The sequence below is a fragment of the Mirounga leonina genome, unplaced genomic scaffold (genome assembly GCF_011800145.1).
Source record: "Mirounga leonina isolate KUSES-001 unplaced genomic scaffold, KU_Mleo_1.0 Mir_357, whole genome shotgun sequence".
NCBI lineage: Eukaryota > Metazoa > Chordata > Mammalia > Carnivora > Phocidae > Mirounga > Mirounga leonina.
Window position 1 is genome coordinate 17,019,918 of NW_023270702.1, and position 18,319 is coordinate 17,038,236.

General features: G+C 34.9%; 1 protein-coding gene and 1 long non-coding RNA gene across 6 annotated transcripts in view; one reads left to right on the forward strand and one right to left on the reverse strand.

Annotated features, from left to right (window-relative positions):
- Nucleotides 1-18,319, forward strand: part of MYOZ2 (myozenin 2) — a 39,265-nt gene that overhangs the window by 11,942 nt on the left and 9,004 nt on the right. For all 3 annotated transcript variants that reach the window (XM_035030346.1, XM_035030348.1, XM_035030347.1), the window contains 3 exons: nt 5,689-5,858; nt 11,476-11,605; nt 16,825-17,008. In XM_035030346.1, coding sequence (XP_034886237.1) covers nt 5,689-5,858; nt 11,476-11,605; nt 16,825-17,008 — 484 coding nt within the window. The remainder of the gene's footprint in view (nt 1-5,688; nt 5,859-11,475; nt 11,606-16,824; nt 17,009-18,319) is intronic.
- LOC118027131 overlaps nt 8,718-18,319 on the reverse strand; it is a 33,351-nt gene continuing 23,749 nt past the window's right edge. Inside the window, exons 3-4 of one of the 3 annotated variants that reach the window (XR_004683763.1) lie at nt 16,147-16,186; nt 11,450-13,356 (exon numbers count right to left, since the gene is read on the reverse strand). This is a non-coding gene — a long non-coding RNA (uncharacterized LOC118027131). Of the gene's footprint in view, nt 9,974-11,449; nt 13,357-16,146; nt 16,187-18,319 lie in introns of those variants that run through there. The other 2 variants (XR_004683762.1, XR_004683760.1) reach the window with 2 other exon arrangements.

Sequence of the window (18,319 nt, forward strand, 5' to 3'; positions counted from 1 at the left end):
ATGATACTTCGTGCTTTTAAAAAATTGGTGAATTTTTTTTTTAAGTTTTCAAATTTATGTGAATTTATGTATACAATTGTTCATAGTATTCTCTTACTATCCATTTGCTATCTACAATGTGTGTAGTTCCTGTAGTTCCTTCTTTTGTTCCTAACATTGGTAATTTGTGTCTTTTATATTTTTGTCTGTGTCAGTCTAGTTAGAGATTTGTCAATTCTATTTATCTTTCAAAACTCAACTCCATGCTTAACTGGTTTTTTATTTCAGCTGTTATCTTTGTTATTTCCTTCCTTCTGCCTGCTTTGGGTTTATTTTGCTCTTCTTTTTCTAGGGTTTTGTTTTTTCTTTTGAGAAAGAGAGATAACACATGCGTACATGTGTGCAAGCCAGCAAGTGGGTGATGAAGGGCAGAGGAAGAGGGAGAGAGAGAATCGTAAGCAGGCTCCATGCTCAAGGCAGAGTCCCCCTCAGGGCTTGATCTAGGGTCATGATCTGTGCTGAAACCAAGAGTCTGACACTTAACTGACTGAGCTACCCAGGTGCCCCCTTTTTCTAGGTTTTTAGGGTAGAAGCTTATTCATTTAAGACTTTTTATTTTTTTTAATGTATGCATTTAGTGCTATAAATGTCCCTCTCAGCACTGCATTAACTGTGTCCCATAAATTTTGACATGCTTTATTTTCATTTTCATTCCCAGATCAATGATTTTTTTTATTTCCCTTGAGACTTCCTCTTTGACCCATGGATTATTTAGAAGTATGTTGTTTAGTTTCCAAATATTTAGAGATTTTCCTACTATCTGTTACTGATTTCTAATGTGATTCCATTGTAAACAGAAATCATATTCTGTACAATTTTAACTCTTTTAAATTGGTTAAGGTTTATTTTATGGCCCAGGATATGGTCTACCTTGGTATATGTTCCATGAGCACTCGAAAAGAATGTGCATTCTATTGTTGTTCAGTAGAATCTAATTCTATAAATGTCAGTTAGATCTTCCTGGTTAATGGTATTATTGAGTCCTTTTATATCTTGCTGATTTTCTGTCTGTTGTTCTATCCTTTGTTGAGAGAGGGATGTTGAAGTCTCCAACTATAACTGTGGATTTGTCTATTTCTCCTTTCTGTTCTTTAATTCTTTTTGTTGTTGCTGTTGTGGTTTGGTGCATACACATTTAGAATTTCTAGGTCTTCTTGGTGGATTGATATTTTAATCATTATATAATGTTTTTTCTGTCTCTGGTAATTGTCTTTGCTCTGAAATCCACTTTATTTGATATTAATATGACCACTCCTGATCTTTGATTAATATTTCCTTGATACATCTTTTTCCATCCTGTTAGTTTCTTTCTTTTTTTTTTTTTTAAGATTTATTTATTTATTTGAGAGAGAGAGAGTGCATGTGTGCAAGTGAGGGGAGGGGCAGAGGGAGAAGGCAAGAGAGAATCTCAAGCAGACTCTCCGCTGAGCACAGAGCCTAACACAGGGCCCAATCTCATGACCCTGAGATCATGACCTGAGCCAAAATCAAGAGTCAGATGCTTAACTGACTGAGCCACCTAGGTGGCCATCCATCCTGTTACTTTCAACTTGCCTCTATTGTTCAACTCACAGCATAAGCTGGATGTTTTTTAATCCAATCTGCAATCTTTGTCTTTTAATTGATATATTTAGAGCACTCATATTTAATGTGATTATTGATGTTTTAGGGCTTAACTCTATCATTTTATTTTTTTTGTTTTGTTTGTTGCTTCTGTTTCTTATTTGTTTTCTTTTTCCTATTTTTCTATGGTTTACTTGAACATTTTTAAGATTTCCATTTCTATTTATCTATAGTGATTTCAAGTCCATCCGTAATAGCTTTTTTGGGAGTTGCTCTAAGAATTACATTACATATGTGGGACGCCTGGGTGGCTCAGTCGTTGGGCTCTGCCTTTGGCTCACTCAGGTCATGATCCCAGGGTCCTGGGATCAAGCCCCGCATAGGGCTCCCTGCTCTGTGAGAGGCCTGCTTCTCCCTCTCCCACTCCCCCTGCTTGTGTTCCTGCTCTCGCTGTCTCTCTCTCTCTGTCAAATAAATAAATAAAATCTTAAAAAAAAAAAAAAAAGAATTACATTACATAGGCATAACTTATCAAAGTCTACGGATGTCATCACTTTATCAATTCAAGTGAAGTATAGAAAACTTACCTACCTTCATGTCCCTTTATCCTCCTCTGTTTGCAATATAATTGTCTTAACTATTTCTTCTACACACATTTATAATTATATCAGAGAGTGTTATAGTTTTTGCTTCTAACATCAAACATAATTTAGAAAACTCAAGAGGAGAAGGGAAGCTTATTGTATTTACCCACATTGTTGCTCACTGTATTCTTTCTTTGCTCCATATTTTATTGTTTCCCTCTTGTTTAAAGGACTTCCCTTAGCTTTTTGCTATGGTCTGATTGTTTGTGTCCCCACCAGATTCATATACTGAAATCCTAATGCCCCTGTGATGGTATTAAGAGATGGAATCTTTGGAGATGATTAGGTCATGACAGTGGAGTCCTCATGAAAGAGATTAATGCCCTTATTAAAGAGGTCCAAGAGAGCTATCTTGTCCCTTCCACCATGTGAGAACACAGCAAGAAATCTGCAATCTGCAACCCAGAAGGGGGCTTTCACCAGAACCCCAACCATGCTGTCACCTAGATCTCAGACTTCCAGCCTCCAGAATTGTGAGAAATAAATTTCTGTTGTTTAGAAGCCACTGGTCTTTGGTATTTTGTTATAGCTGCCCGAACCATTGTTTTAGGATAGGTCTCTAGGAAACAAATTCTCCTAGTTTCCCTTCATCTGAAGATGTCTTAAATTCTCCTTCATTTCTAAAGGATATTTTCACTGGGTATCAGATTATGGGTTGACAGTTTTTTTCTTTCAGTAACTCTGTGCCACTTTCTCCTGGTTTTCATGGTTTCTGGTGATAAATTCACTGTCATTCTCATTTTTGTTTTCCCTCCCTATAGGTAAGTTGTCATTTTTCTCTGGCTGCTTTCAAGGTTTTTCATCTTTAATTTTTAGAAGTTTATAATATATTTTGTGAAGTTCTATAGATTTATCTTATATAAGACACTCTTAGTTTCTTGACTCTATAAATTTATCTTTCTTGCCTAATTTGGGGAGTTTTTAAGCATTATTATTATTTTTTAAGATTTTATTTATTTATTTGAGAGAGAGTGAGAGAGAGTATGGGAGAGGGGAAGGTCAGAAGGAGAAGCAGACTCCCCGCCAAGCAGGTAGCCTGATGCAGGGCTCAATCCTGGGACTCCAGGATCATGACCTGAGCCGAAGGCAGATGCTTAACAACTGCTTCACTGACTGAGCCACCCAGGTGCCCCAACCATTATTTCTTTGAGTACTTTTCCAGCCCCACTTCCTTCTCCTCTCCTGGGACTTAAGTGACACAAATTATCTTTTGTTCTAGTCCCATTAATCCCTAAGGCTTTCTTCATCTTTTTTTCAGTTTATTTTTTCCTCAGTTTTTCTTATTGGGTGATTTCTATTATTCTGTCACCCAGTTCACAGATTTTTTTTCCCGTTCTCCCCTCTATTCCGCTGTCTCTGTCCATTGAGCAGCCATTTTTATCGTGGCTGCTTTGAAATCTTGGTTGTGTAATTTTAATATCTCAGTCATCTCATGTTGACATCTGTCTTTTTTTTCACTGGGTTTGAGATCTTCCTGTTTCCTGGTATGAAAAGATTTTTTATTTGAGCTTGGAAATGTTCCGATTATGTTCCAAGACTCTTGCTCTTATTTAAGCCTTCTTTTTCATCTATATTGGTCTGACACTGCTTCAGCCGGGGGAGAATAGTGCTACCTCATCACTGTCAGGTAGAAGTAGAAATGCAGGCAATTTTTATGATTAGTGGAGCTTCTCTCCACATAACATCAAAATATGTAGACTAACTGATTTTTTTCCAAAACAAAATAAGGAGAAAATTCAAGTAATTCTGTTATTTCATCCCTAACACTTCCAAAGGCTTAATTATTAGGGTTAATTTGTCACATCATCAAAGAATGTTGCCCTAGTCAATCAGAATAATTAATTATTTATTTTACTAATGGCCCAATTTTTCTTCCTGTGATTTACTAGCAGTCTACAATGGCAAGAGAATTCTGTGGGTTACACAGAAATATATTCCTGATTAATGGAGAAAATAGAGGAGTTTCATCTCTTTTCAACTTTAAAAAAGTCCTTCAGGGGCGCCTGGGTGGCTCAGTCGTTAAGTGTCTGCCTTCGGCTTGGGTCATGATCCCAGGGTCCTGGGATCGAGCCACACATCGGGCTCCCTGCTCAGCGGGAAGCCTGCTTCTCCCTCTCCCACTCCCCCTGCTTGTGTTCCTGCTCTCACTATCTCTCTCTGTCAAATCAATAAATAAAATCTTAAAAAAAAAAAAAAAGTCCCTCAGTACTAAAAATAGAAAATAACAGTCATTTACTGGACATCTTCTCTATTTAAGGCATGGGGGACACAAAGACTAAAACAAAAAAAATACAAACCATCAACTAAGTAAAATGTAATCAAGTAATTGTGGTTCAGTGCTATGGAGATATGAAAAAGGCATGAATGGGGCACCTGGGTAGCTCAGTTGATTAAGCAACTGCCTTCAGCTCAGGTCATGATCCCAGGGTCCTGGGATCAAGTCCCTCATCAGGCTCCCTGCTTAGCAGGGAGCCTGCTTCTCCCTCTTCCACTCCCCCTGCTTGTGCTCTCTTTCTCTCTCTCGCTCTGTCAAATAAATAAATAAAATCTTAAAAAAAGAAAGAAAGAAAAAGGCATGAATAATTATGAATAGAGATTTAGTGAAGGGATTCACAGAAATAGCATTAAGCTGAATTGGGAAGGATTTGTTCATTCAGTACTTACCACCTGCCTACTTTATACTAGGCTCCTGGTGGTGGCTGCAGAATGAATGGTATTTTGACAGAGATAAGGAAATGGAGTGGCATGGATGGAAGGGTAGGCACTCAAGCAACAGGGATAGCTGAAACACACATAAAAATGTGGGATGCCAAACAGAACTTATTAAAACAACTATAAGCGGTGCTGTTTGAAAACTCATTAAATTTGGAAACACTAAATTATACTAATAGTATTATTAGCTAACTTTCATTCACTCTTTCTTTTTTTTTTTTAAGATTTTATTTATTTATTTGACAGAGACACAGCGAGAGAGGGAACACAAGCAGGGGGAGTGGGAGAGGGAGAGGGAGAAGCAGGCTCCCCATGGAGCAGGGAGCCCGATGCAGGGCTCGATCCCAGGACCCTGGGATCATGACCTGAGCCGAAGGCAGACTCTCAATGACTGAGCCACCCAGGTGCCCCTCATTCACTCTTTCTATGTGCCAGGTACCATAGCTAAGTGATTTATATGAAGTATTTTATTTAATCCTCATATCAAGCATATTCAGTAGGTATTATCTGAACTTTAGAGATGAAGAGCCTCAGGCTTAGAAAAACAAGTAACATATCTATAATCAAGAGTTAGAAAGTAAGGGCACTAGTATTCAAGCCAAAGTCTGAGTAAGTTGTCTTTGTCTTACCCACTACACTAGCATATAGCAGGCAATAAATTATGGAATTTAGCAAAGCATTTAAAAATGCTTACCTTGGGGTTTTCATGCACATGAATGTTGTTTTACAGATGTAGATGGCATGCACCTGGGCAAAAAAGTCAGCATCCCCAGAGACATCATGTTGGAAGAATTATCCCATCTCAGTAACCGTGGCGCCAGACTATTTAAGATGCGACAAAGAAGATCTGATAAATATACATTTGAAAATTTCCAGTATGAAACTAAAGCACAAATAAATGTAGGTATGACTTGGTTATGTGGTATCTAAATAAACAGGTAGCATTTCTAAGTGTATATGTATCACTAGATTCCCAAACAAGTATTCTACATATTTATTCAACATATTTTTTTCTGTTGATTCTGTTAGATTTTTTTTTAATGATAATAAATAGCTTAAATGAATAAACAAAGGAAGTATTATATATGGCACTGAAAAGTTGGTGTGCTCTGCTAAGAGGAGGGAGAGGGAGTGGAGATTGGTGGAACTAAAAGTTTCCATGGTTTTATCTCTACTAGTTAAATGTTTGGGATGGAAACACTTCCAAAGCACATAGCACTCCACAGAGTGAGTGTACGCATTTTATTGGCTGAATACATCTGGCACTGAAAGGTGCCTGAGAACTACAGACATAGTTGAGCTTCTCTCACTCAAAGCATTTACGCCACATCATGTAGGGAAGTCTGATTCCTATTAACAACAAAACCAAGGTGGACAAAACTCTTTAGACAAAAGTTTTCCTCAGCTGAAAGTTAATAAACAAATGAACAAATTAATTACATCATATTTTACATATTGCATTAATACTATGTTCTTTTAAACTGTCACATAGGGAGATTGTCGAGGAAAAAGTTAATAGAAAACAGCTAGCTTTGGGGGATTGGCTTTAAAAATAAAATACCAGGCATGAAGAATCAAAAAGGAACAAAGCACTGGTTCTAAATTTGAAGAGGTGGTGGAGACTACAATAAATTTCAGTTTTATTTACTGAGGGTTTCTTCCTACAGCTATGGGAAGTCTGTAAGTTTACTTGTGAATTTGAGCCCAAACATTTGCCAGCTTCCATCACTAATAAGTTGTTTTGAATGGACATCTCACTTCTTTACAACAAACAGACTAGTTTCACTAAGCTCTTTTATCATAATTACTAAAAATAGAACCGACAACCACACCTACAAACACAAAAATGTTAGTCATTCAAAATATCTGCTTCTCTGGTTAACAATAAATATGAGGGGACAACTTAAATGAAATAATTTCTTTTTCACATTAATAAGCCTCCTTCAACATCCATAGATAAAGTTTAGTTATAACTATGAATTCAGTTAGACATTGTGAGGGATGATTTTTCACTTGAAGTCATGGATAGATATATGTTACGGTACTCTATAATTATGTCTAATATCTAGTTATTAAAAAATGTCTGTAGCTAATACAATGTGAGCCTAAAATAATCCCTATCCCAGCTGATGAAATCTAATTACATAATCATATTCTTTTAATAATAACAACAGCTTTAAGGAGTAGTATAAAATAAGATGGCTTAAGGAAATTCTTTGAGAAGTCATCTACAAGTCTAGACATCTGAATAGATGAATAAATCCAGTTTTCATAACTTATACTTAATATCTCTAAGTCTATGCTTTAACTACAGTTCTGGTGGAAGGGACAATGAGTTTTTAAATGTCCTTATGAACACGACATATTCCCTCATCACCAGTATCTCAGATTATTGTCACTAACCTGTGGCCAAATGTTCTGATTATACATAAAATGTAAGAATATGCCTTGATAGTTTTCCAATACTCCTAGAAAGTTGAACACTAAATAAATAAAATAGTCCAAAACAGGCATATTGAAATAAATAATTAAATGTTGATAAGTTAACTTACAGCAATAAACAATAATAATGTATTCAATGAACTAGTATGTCATTGAGTTACATAACATACTGTGAAGTCTGATGAAATCTATTCTCTCTTTAGAAATGAGGAAAGTAGTGTTCAAGGAAGTATATTAATTTGTCTTAAGTAACACTAAAATAAGGAAGATTGAAACCCAGCTCTCAGAATTCTAGAATTCTTGGTACTGACACTTATCATGGTATAATCAAAGGAAACTGGGCTGGAAACCAGAAGACCAGGGTTCCGTCCCAGCTGTTCCACAAGCCATGCAATTTGGAGTCAATTTAAAAGTTTCTTTGCTTTCCTGGACCTGTTTTCTCATTTAGAAAATAAGAAAATGGACTCAAATGTTCTTTAAAGTGCCTTCTTTAATGATCTGTGTTTATTCTAAAAATGACCTGTATAATAAATCATTGAGGAAAATAGTGAGCCACATTATATAATGATATATTTGCTTTATCAAGGCACTAGACTGCAACATGGAGCAAGCCTTGTTAATATGATAGGAATTTTTAAAACAATATTAGGTTCAGATCTATTTCCACTCATTTATTTATACTTTTGGCAAATATTTATTGAATGCCTACTGTGTTCTAGATATGATGCTGGGAGCTCAAAGATAAATAAATATAGCTTTTGTGTAGTGAAGTGGAAACAAAATAACATTGAAAGAAAACAACTATTACTTATAGTCTACTTCTTGAATCATCTTTATAGGATTTATATCACATTTTCCTAATTTATTGACTACATTTTCTGAAATGAACTTTTATTGCTTCCCTCAAGCTATATTGTCAAAATAATTATTTAACTCTATATACATGTCTTATTTTATTATAATGTTTAGGACATCATTAGATGAAACTATAAACCAACTCCCTGGTATTTTAATGCCATTTGTCCAAATATTAAGCATCATTCTAAAAATTAAAAAATTAAGGGCAGTTTTGGTCTTATTCCACTGCTGAGAAACTGGCAAATTCAAGCCGCACAAACCTTATGACATAAATAATAACAGGAAATGTACTTTCTTAACAAGAAATGAAGATACACAGCTTGCTACACAAGCCAATTTTGAAGCCCTGGTTCATGAATTGACCAAATTCTTTTTTTTAATCTTTTTTTTTTTTTTTTTAAGTAGGCTCCATGCCCAGTGTGGAGCTTAATGCAGGGCTTGACTCATGATCCTGAGAGCAAGACCTGGGCTGAGATCAAGAGTTGGACACTTAACTGACTGAGCCACACAGGTGTCCCTAACTGATGAAATTCTTACACTAATAGGCAAAAAATGAAATGGATGAAGAAAATGAGCATAAGGAAAAATAAAATAAAAGAATGATTCATGATAATTAAAATTATCTTCTATAAATCACTATAAAATGATATTAAGGAAAATAATCCACATTTTATAGTAAAGACTACATATGTATTTAGTAACTATGGACTTTTTGAAATCCTTTGAAATCTTAAATAATAGTGGGGAAAAGGGAAGTATACTATAAAAAGTAATGCAGAAATAAGACTAAACTAAATATACTGAGATTCTCAAAATATATTTATTTTGTGCCAAAAATAACTTCTATGTTTTTGGCACAAATTATAGTACAGGTTTTTAAACAAATCCTTTTATTTCTATTGATATTTCAACAGAAATCATACAATAGACATTATCCACGTGTTTATAACTTCTATGTTTATAACCTATAAGATGCTGCTTTAGTTTTATTTTGTTTAGGGTCAACTTAACTGAAATAAAAAGAAACACATTTTCATTTATCTTTTCAAGGGAATCACATATGATGGAACTCTGTAATTTAAGGCTTATGTCACAACTAAAGTAAGTTGCTACCCAACTATTATTAGGCTTTGTTTGTACACTTAACAGTGACAATAGAGATACTGGGTGTCTCCTGATAATTAGTGACTAGCTAGAAACAGTTGATTGTCCTGTTCACGAATCCCCAGGAAAAAGTCTCCAAAGAAAGTCAGTATTACAATTCTTAAATTACCGTAGATAGAATGATTTGTAAGTTTAGGTGAAATGCATTTCATGGACACATTTCAGGAACTCAGAAAAAGAATTCTAAATGCATGATATTCCTATATTTATCTCAACTGGCTTTTTATTTATAATTAATGTTTTAAGAGGTGGTGTAGGTTCAGAGTGAGAAAAGATATTAATCTAGTCAAAGAAGTCTAATACTTAAGATAATAGTTATATTCCAAACGCTAAATACTAATGTTTCTGAGTACAGCATTACACCAGTCTTTAGAAATTGTTCCTTATTGCCTATGGAATAAAATGTAAGTAAACTCTTCTGCCCAGTAAACAAACCGTGCGCTCACCTAACAAACATTACCTCTCATGCCTTTTTGCACCTTTCCACAAGCCAGCTCACACCATTGCTAACATGTGTCCTATTCATTTCCACAGCAGCTTTACCCATGGTGCTGCAGAGAATAAAGTGAATTTTGTAAAAAACACCTGGAGAGTGGCTGTGGGTGGGTAAAGCCTGAAAATGAGGATAAACTTTATTTAAATATTAAATGCAAAATTATTTTTCACCATATCCTTGTATAAATAAATGCAGAAGTGAAAAAGCATCTAAAAATATTTTCTGCTTATGTCACACAGAGAAAAGTCAAAATTGGTTTTTATTTGCTGTGCTCTTCACTAAATTTTTCTTTTTAAAGTTAAAAAAGGTTGACTTTATGTACTTCTTAGATAGATTGGTTTCTTTCTAAAACACACATATTTTGGGGCGCCTGGGTGGCTCAGTCGGTTAAGCATCTGCCTTCAGCTCAGGTCATGATCCCAGGGTCCAGGGATTGAGCCCCACATTAGGCTCCCTGCTCAGTGGGGAGTCTGCTTCTCCCTCTCCCTCTGCCTGCCACTTCCCCTGCTTGTGCTCTCTCTCTCTTTCTCTGTGTCAAATAAATAAATAAAATCTTTAAAAAAATAAAACACACATATTTCTCAGATATAATTAAAACAATTCTTTATTATAGAGATAAGGCCTAGCCATGCTTCTAGGACATCACCTATTAGAATGTCTTTTTTCTCTGTTAAAATGCAAATTTTTAAAAGTGCCATATTAATGTCATAGAATAAATCTTAAATTATAATAGTAAAACAAATTCACCTAAAACTTAAAAGACAAACATCTCTTTTAAGCATTTTATTTCCTAGAAATCCCAAATTCTTCCTTTTACAAATCTATGCAGCTTCAAATATTAATATTTTTTAATATACGGCTGGTATTCAAATTTCAGATTAAATTTTAAAACAAGACAAATTAAAGAATATAATAAATATAAATATTATAAACAAAAACAGTAATGTAACAATGACTAAGCCAAATGTTTGGCCAGTATGCTCTATAATATTAGATTAGTAAAGACTTAAAAATTAAATAGATTCACCTTTATAGGGACTTTGTGAATAGTACATTAAGTAATTGATACAAAGCCCTAGACACTGCCTGGCACATAGTAAGGTTCAATTAATTATTAACTGGAGTGTTATCATAAAACATATCTTAGGTTAATATCAGTAAAAGTTCTCATTCAATAGCTGAACCAATTACATATAAATTATTGAGGCCATGGGGCGCCTGGGTGGCTCAGTTGGTTAAGCGACTGCCTTCGGCTCAGGTCATGATCCTGGAGTCCCTGGATCGAGTCCCGCATCGGGCTCCCTGCTCGGCAGGGAGCCTGCTTCTCCCTCTGACCCTCCCCCCTCTCATGTGCTCTCTGTCTCTCTCATTCTCTCTGTCTCAAATAAATAAATAAAATCTTTAAAAAAAAAAAAATTATTGAGGCCACAAGAAACAAGGAAGTGGCACTGTACTTAAATTTTAAATATACAAATGGAGTTTTGCACATATGGTATCTCCATTAGTGTGTCTAGAATTTTTGAGTTTTCAGCAGAATTTACTTTTGATCACATACAGCATAACATTGCCATGCAGAATGGGAAACTGGATGGAAGCAACTTGGAAGGTGGCTCACAGCAAGCCCCATTTACCCCTCCCAACACTCCGGATCCACGAAGTCCCCCAAATCCAGAAAACATTGCACCAGGTAACTATTCCCTTAGAAACAAGAAATAAACAATAAGTAAAATAAGTAGGATGAAACTGCTGTGCCCTTAAATATATGACTCAGGTCATTTGGATGCTTTAGTAAATGGTATCTAAATGACATGGCTTTACTCATTATATATCTATTTTGTGGTTAAGTTCAAGATAAATATAAAGATTCAGATCTAAGGAGTCAGGTAAAACATTTACTACGTTCTTTCAGATGGTTCATTGTATTTGTTGGCAATCATCTGTTATATTAAAAATTGAGTCACTTGTAATTACATTGAAATTCTGTTTGTATAGGACTACAATTTATGAAGTGCTATGATACATCTTGTCTTCTTTAATTTCAAAATAACTCTGATACATTTATTATAATCCTCATTTTACAAATTAAGAAACTGAGGTCATAAATGGCTATAAATTCGTATTGACTGATCAAGAATTCAATCCAGATACCAAATTTACAGATGCCTCATGAAAGTGACCTTGTGGAGATTACTATCATTATTCTCTGCTTCCTTAAAGGACTTTAAATGCAATTCTTCAAGATCACATATTTGTTTATTATCTTAAAAGAGAAACAGCAGATCCTTATCTAGTCAGTATATGTTATTCATAAATATTGTTAGATTTTGAAATATTAAATCTGTCACAAGAATTATCTATTTAGACAATACCTTTTCAAAATAACTGACAGCAAGTGTCTTCAAGTATTTCCTCTAGAGTAATGTACAAAGTAGATTTTTTAAAGGTCCAAATACTTTTATCTTGAAATTAGCAATATCTATGTCATATTTTTGCAAAATAAAAAGTAAATTTAGCAAAAGCAATTCTAGAATTCTTCTCAAACAGCAACAGTTTTTGAAAATATGTAAATAAAGCAACTGTATCATATTAAATCTTACTTAAAAATAAATAAACTGTCAGTCATTGAGGGGCTTAGATTTATTAGAACATTCTTATTGAAAATAGTGAAAAAAAGTATTGATAGACATAATAAAATAGCGCTGAAGGAGACCAAGTACACACTTAGAATGCATAGAACTCTGAAGTGAAGCATCATAATAAAGTTCTCAAATAGCTTTCAAGTAGCCTTTTTTTGTGGGGGAAAAGCAGAAAAGCAGGTAATCAGACCAACCTGGGTTCACCCTTCTGGCTCCTTCCATCCCTGCCCATTTTACTACTTTGTTGGGAAAGAAGGTAACTCTCTTTGAGTCTCAGTTCCTTTCATCAGTAAAATAAGGAAAACAAATCTCACTGCCTAGGGTTGTGAGAATTAAGTGTGATAGGTATAATCCCAAACATATAATAAAGTACAGTAGTCCTCCTTATCCACAGAGGATACACCCAAGACCCCAGTGGCTTCCTGAAACTGCAGGTAGTATCGAATCCTATATATACAACACTTTTTCCCATACATACATACTTACGATAAAGTTGAATTTATAAACTAGGAACAGTAAGAGATTAACAACAATAATAAAATAGAACAATTATAACAATATTCTGTAATAAAACTTATGTGAATGTGGTCTCTCTCTCTTTCTTTCAAAATATCCTATTGTATGGTACTTACCTTCCTTCTTGTGATGATGCAAGATGTTGAAATGCCGGCGTGGTGAGATGAAACGAGGCGAGTGATGTAGGCACTGTGACGCAGCATTAGGCTACTATTGACTCTGACTATGTGTCAGAAGGAGGAGCATCTCCTTCGGGACAGGCTCAGACTAGGATAACTGCCTTTAACTGAAACCACAGAAAGCAAAACCAAGGATAAAGGGGATACTACTGTACTTAGCTAAAGTTAATTCTTCCCTTATCAATTTTATATCCAAAACAGAATAGAATACATACATATTCTTTTAGCTCCAACCACTATTTGGCAACTTCTTACTTTCTAATGTTTGGAGTGTTTTTTCTTTGTTTTTTTAAATAGTGAAGAGACATATGGAAAAGTTTATGTTGGTCAGTCTGGTACTCTCAACACTATGTTAGAACTTTTATTATATGGTCAGCATTGTAAACTATGTCATTGCAAAAGGAATAAAAAAAATTCATCTCTACCCTCAAGGAATTCATCCATAAGGAGACAGTACAAAAGTTCATGTTACATTTGTTGTCTCACTTTCTCTCTGCGTACATAATTTAATATCATATATTTTATTTACTGTCATAAATATATATATATACATATGCATAAATATTTATATATATAAAGAGAATGTTTAAAAGTATAAACTCATACAGTTCTTTAAATCTAAATATCCAATTATTAAATATTAGGAAATGTCTATATAATATAGACTAAGAAAAGGGGGAGCTTGGAGGTTATCAGGTAGTTTGTCCTGAAATAAGACTAATGGATCCTTCCTTCTTGGTTGATAAGTTGAAAAGTATAGCAAATTGAGGAAGCAAACTTCAGCTTATCCTAATTTAGCAAAAATTTTTATTGGTTAACATGCTATGTATCCAAAAGCTAACTTTTTTCAAAATGGATCAATAAGAGTATTATGATGCCATAATATTGCAGGATTTAAGTTCCTTTGAATTAAAATCAGTTATGTTAAGGACGGTATTTTGAAATCAAATAAATGTTATCGTGTAGCATTGTCGAAATGTATTATATCTGAGAGCTTAAACATATGCACATTCTTTCCTGTACATAGTTCAGCATATCAGAAAAGTTATTAATTATATCTATAAAAAGAAATTGGAAAACCAGGAATATTAAAAAAAATGTGAAAAGATTAGGCCCTTTATCATATTTTAATGTAGTAGGTTATTATGAAACTCTTATTAAAGTGATCATAAACATGACGTAGAAACATTGAAAAGTATTCCAAGAGAAGTTGGTTAGGAATAAAATATACTAGAATGTATACTAGAATTACAGTTATGTGATCATTATGTTTATGGGTGAAAAAAAAACTGAGAAAAAATACACCAAGGTAAAATAATTGTATTAAGGTAGTGGGATTTCAAGGAATTTTTAAAAATATAAAATTCTAAAATTTCCAGTTTCTAGATGGCTGACATCTGATCACTTTTAGGAAAGGAATGGGAAATAAAATGTGCTAGTTATGATAATGGAGTTATGTATACTATACAAATGGAAAGAGCAAGAAAAGTAACTCTGCTTTCCTGGGGGAGACAGGAAAGCCTAAATAGAAGAGGTAACCTCAATCTAAGGCTTAAAATAAGAATTTCCAGGTAACAGGAATTAGAAAGAGCATTCCAGGCACAGGGAACTAATGGAACAAGTAGAGAAGCATAAGGGGACACAACAAGTGTCAAGTAGCTCCAAGTTCTGAGGCATAAAAATGTGAGAGGAGAATGGTAGGAAATGAGGCTGGATGAGGGTAGGGCCATATGTGCTGTGCCGAGTAATCTAGGTTTTTGTCATGGGGAGCCATTATAGCAACCTAGGAAAGGGAGGTCAATGACATGATCCAGTTTAGAAAGGTCACTCAGGCAGCAGTGTGGAGGGTCCAGGGGAGAGACTGGGGAATAAAGGATGAGTATGAAGGCTATTGTGAAAGTCCAGGCAAGAGGTGGTCAAGGCCTGAAACAAGGCAGTAGTAATGGAAATGATGAGGAAAGAGGGAATTTTCCAGAGCAAGTTTTCCCAATGTTCTGTTAGCAAATCCCTTGCCTAAGATTTGCAAGCCGTCCTTGAGACTTGCTGAAGCCAAACCTCTGGAGGGAAGAACACATTTGGCCCAAAGTGACTCAGAAACAAAGTTTGAGAGCCACTATTTTAGCAATCCTTAAGAAGTACAGCTGGTAATACTTAGTGATTTGCTGTGGGAAGGAGAGGAAGTTTAGGATAATGCTTCTGTCTTGGGCATCTGAGAGTAGTGTTGGCATTCACTAAGATAACCAACATGAAAGAAGAAGCAAGTAAAGAATGGCTACATATAGGTCTAGACAGATTATTAAGGGTGCCAGGGGATATTCATTTGGACAAATATAATGGATGGTGGAACAGAAGGGCCTGGAGATTAAAAAAGAGAGACAAAATCATCAATATTTAGGTCACAATTAAAACCATGAATACAAATGGAACTTTTTAGGTAGAATGTATAGTATAAGAAAAGAGCTTTGAGTAACTAAGTGGCAAGCAGAAAAAAGAAGTCTATCAGAAGAGACTACCATGAGATACTGGAGGCAATCAAAAGAAAATTAAATTACTGCAAACAAATAACTGCCTAGAGGGAGCATTATCAGCAAGATATTTTGGAGGAGATAAACTCTTTAGTGTAAAGAAAGGATAGGCATGATTGGACAGGAGAAAATAGAAAACATTTTAGAGAAGAGAAAGAGCATCAGAAAAACCTAAAAGTAAGAGTGATCAAATGGTAAAGGGTTTTGACATCGTGGAAAAGAGAATTATGCAAAAGACACAATGAGGTAGTACGATGGTGTAGATGGAGAGTACACAGCTGCTTTTGAATACTTGAAGAATGTCACTTGATGCATGTGAAAACAGTTTAAAGTTGATGTCAGAAATGTGTGTGATTTTTAAATGGCACTTACAAAAAATGTCCAGTTCCCAGAAGAAGTTGAGGAGGTGAGACTAGAAGCAGAAAAGTTAGGTAAGAAATCTTTAGGAACAAAGTAAACATGGGATGGGCACATCAGGGAATAAGACTGGGGCCTGATTAAGGCAATGGAAACAAGTTACTTCACCATTTTGAAGTTTTAATGGTTTGCAGATCACTCAGCAATTTAAGATAGACAAGACCTAAATATTACCTCTACCGAATCAGCCCCCAGAAGAGGGAGATTTTGTCTTCACTGCTCCTTCCCCAGCACCTAGACCACAGTAGACACTCAATATATATTTTTAACTTAATTCATTCACTATGGTATCTAAAGCCTACTATAAATTAACATAAGGGAAACAATTTTTCGAAATTAAATGAATAGTTTCACTGAACAAACACATACTAAGATAATCAAGGAAGAAATAACTGTATGATTTGGTATAACTAAACACTGAGAAAAGTGGTTTCTTTTGGAAAATTCTGTAAGTGTAAAGGGGTTAAAAATGTCTTACAGTTTCAGACTACTCTTTTCTGAGAGATCATAGAAAGGATGCATTCTTCATAAATTCACCCCCACTTGGAAAATTAAACATGGTAAAATGTTAGGTGGAGTTCAGTAACTCCTAGGCACTCTGTATTTATTTATTCTTGCTATATTTTTCCAAAGGATATTCTGGACCACTTAAGGAAATTCCTCCTGAAAAGTTCAACACCACGGCTGTCCCTAAGTACTATCAGTCGCCCTGGGAACAGGCCATTAGCGATGATCCGGAGCTTTTAGAGGCTTTATACCCTAAATTTTTCAAGCCTGAAGGAAAGGTAGAACTGCCTGATTACAGGAGCTTTAACAGGTAATCCAATTATCCTGGGTGACACTGTTGGCATGTAATACCGAGGATTTTATATTGTGGTATGGAGAACTGAATTCTCTGGCAGAAAAAGACATTTTCTTTTAAGAATAGACTCAAAATAGCCATATAGGATAAATCCTAAGCCTAGGCAAGGGCTGATTTTTGCAATATTACTAATATGGCAAGTCTGTGTAACTCCAGGCTCCAATTTACATTTTTTAAACCAGATTAAAGGTAATTTAAGGATTTGTGGCCCAAGACTCCAACATATGTATAAACCAAAACGTATGCTACTAAAAATATTGCCAAATAATATCTGCATGATAATACTCACAATAGATATCTATTTCTCCCTGTTACCCAATTTTAATAAATTCCATGGATATTTTAGATATATTTTTAATGGTCTCATAATCCATTCTTTGATCATTTAATTTTCATTTTAGAGTAAAGTATTTTTAGTATGGGGCGCCTGGGTGACTGAGGCAGTTGAATGTCCAACTCTTGAGTTCGGCTCAGGTCATGATCTCAGGATAATGAGATCCAGCCCCATGTCAGGCTTGTGCTGAGCATGGAGCCTGCTTAAGATTCTCTCTCTCTCTCCCTCTGCCCTCCCCCCCCATCCCCCACCCCCCGCTCACACACACATTCTCTCTCTTAAATAAATAAATAAATAAATAAATAAATAAATAAATAAATAAATAAAGTATCTCCAGTATGCTGTTTGGCACCACAGAAAAGTATTCCTAATTTATAGGCTGCTTAATGACTATTCATTTGAAAATTAATAAATTAAGGAGTAAGTCTTTGATTTACAAAAGAATACCACAAAGCCTGGATTTAAATAGTGATCTTCTTTAGTACTTTTAAAATTATTATACTATTGGAATGTTAGTTTTCACACACTACTGTAGTGGGAATATTAATGTCTATTATTAGTAATAGATCTACTAGGATTTCACCTAATACTATTACTAATTAGTAATGCTAATAGTATTAGTATTACATCTATTGAATAAATGAGGTATACCATAGAATTTAAGGAGAGATTGAGGAATGTCTGGGAAAGGGGATTGGAGGGCCATTCTAATAACTTTTTTCCAAAACAACCACGTAGAAAATTATAAAAAGTTAAACACTAAGGGAAAATGGAAAATAATGGAATCCTTGAGGCTTGTTTTTGAGATTAGTGCTTTAGAGATGCTATGTGACTTCTTGTGTATCTTGTGGCTTTCCTACCCCATGCCTGCTGAGCGGCTTGCTTCCAGTTTTACAATACACTCCTATATTTGGGTTGGCTATCAAAGATGC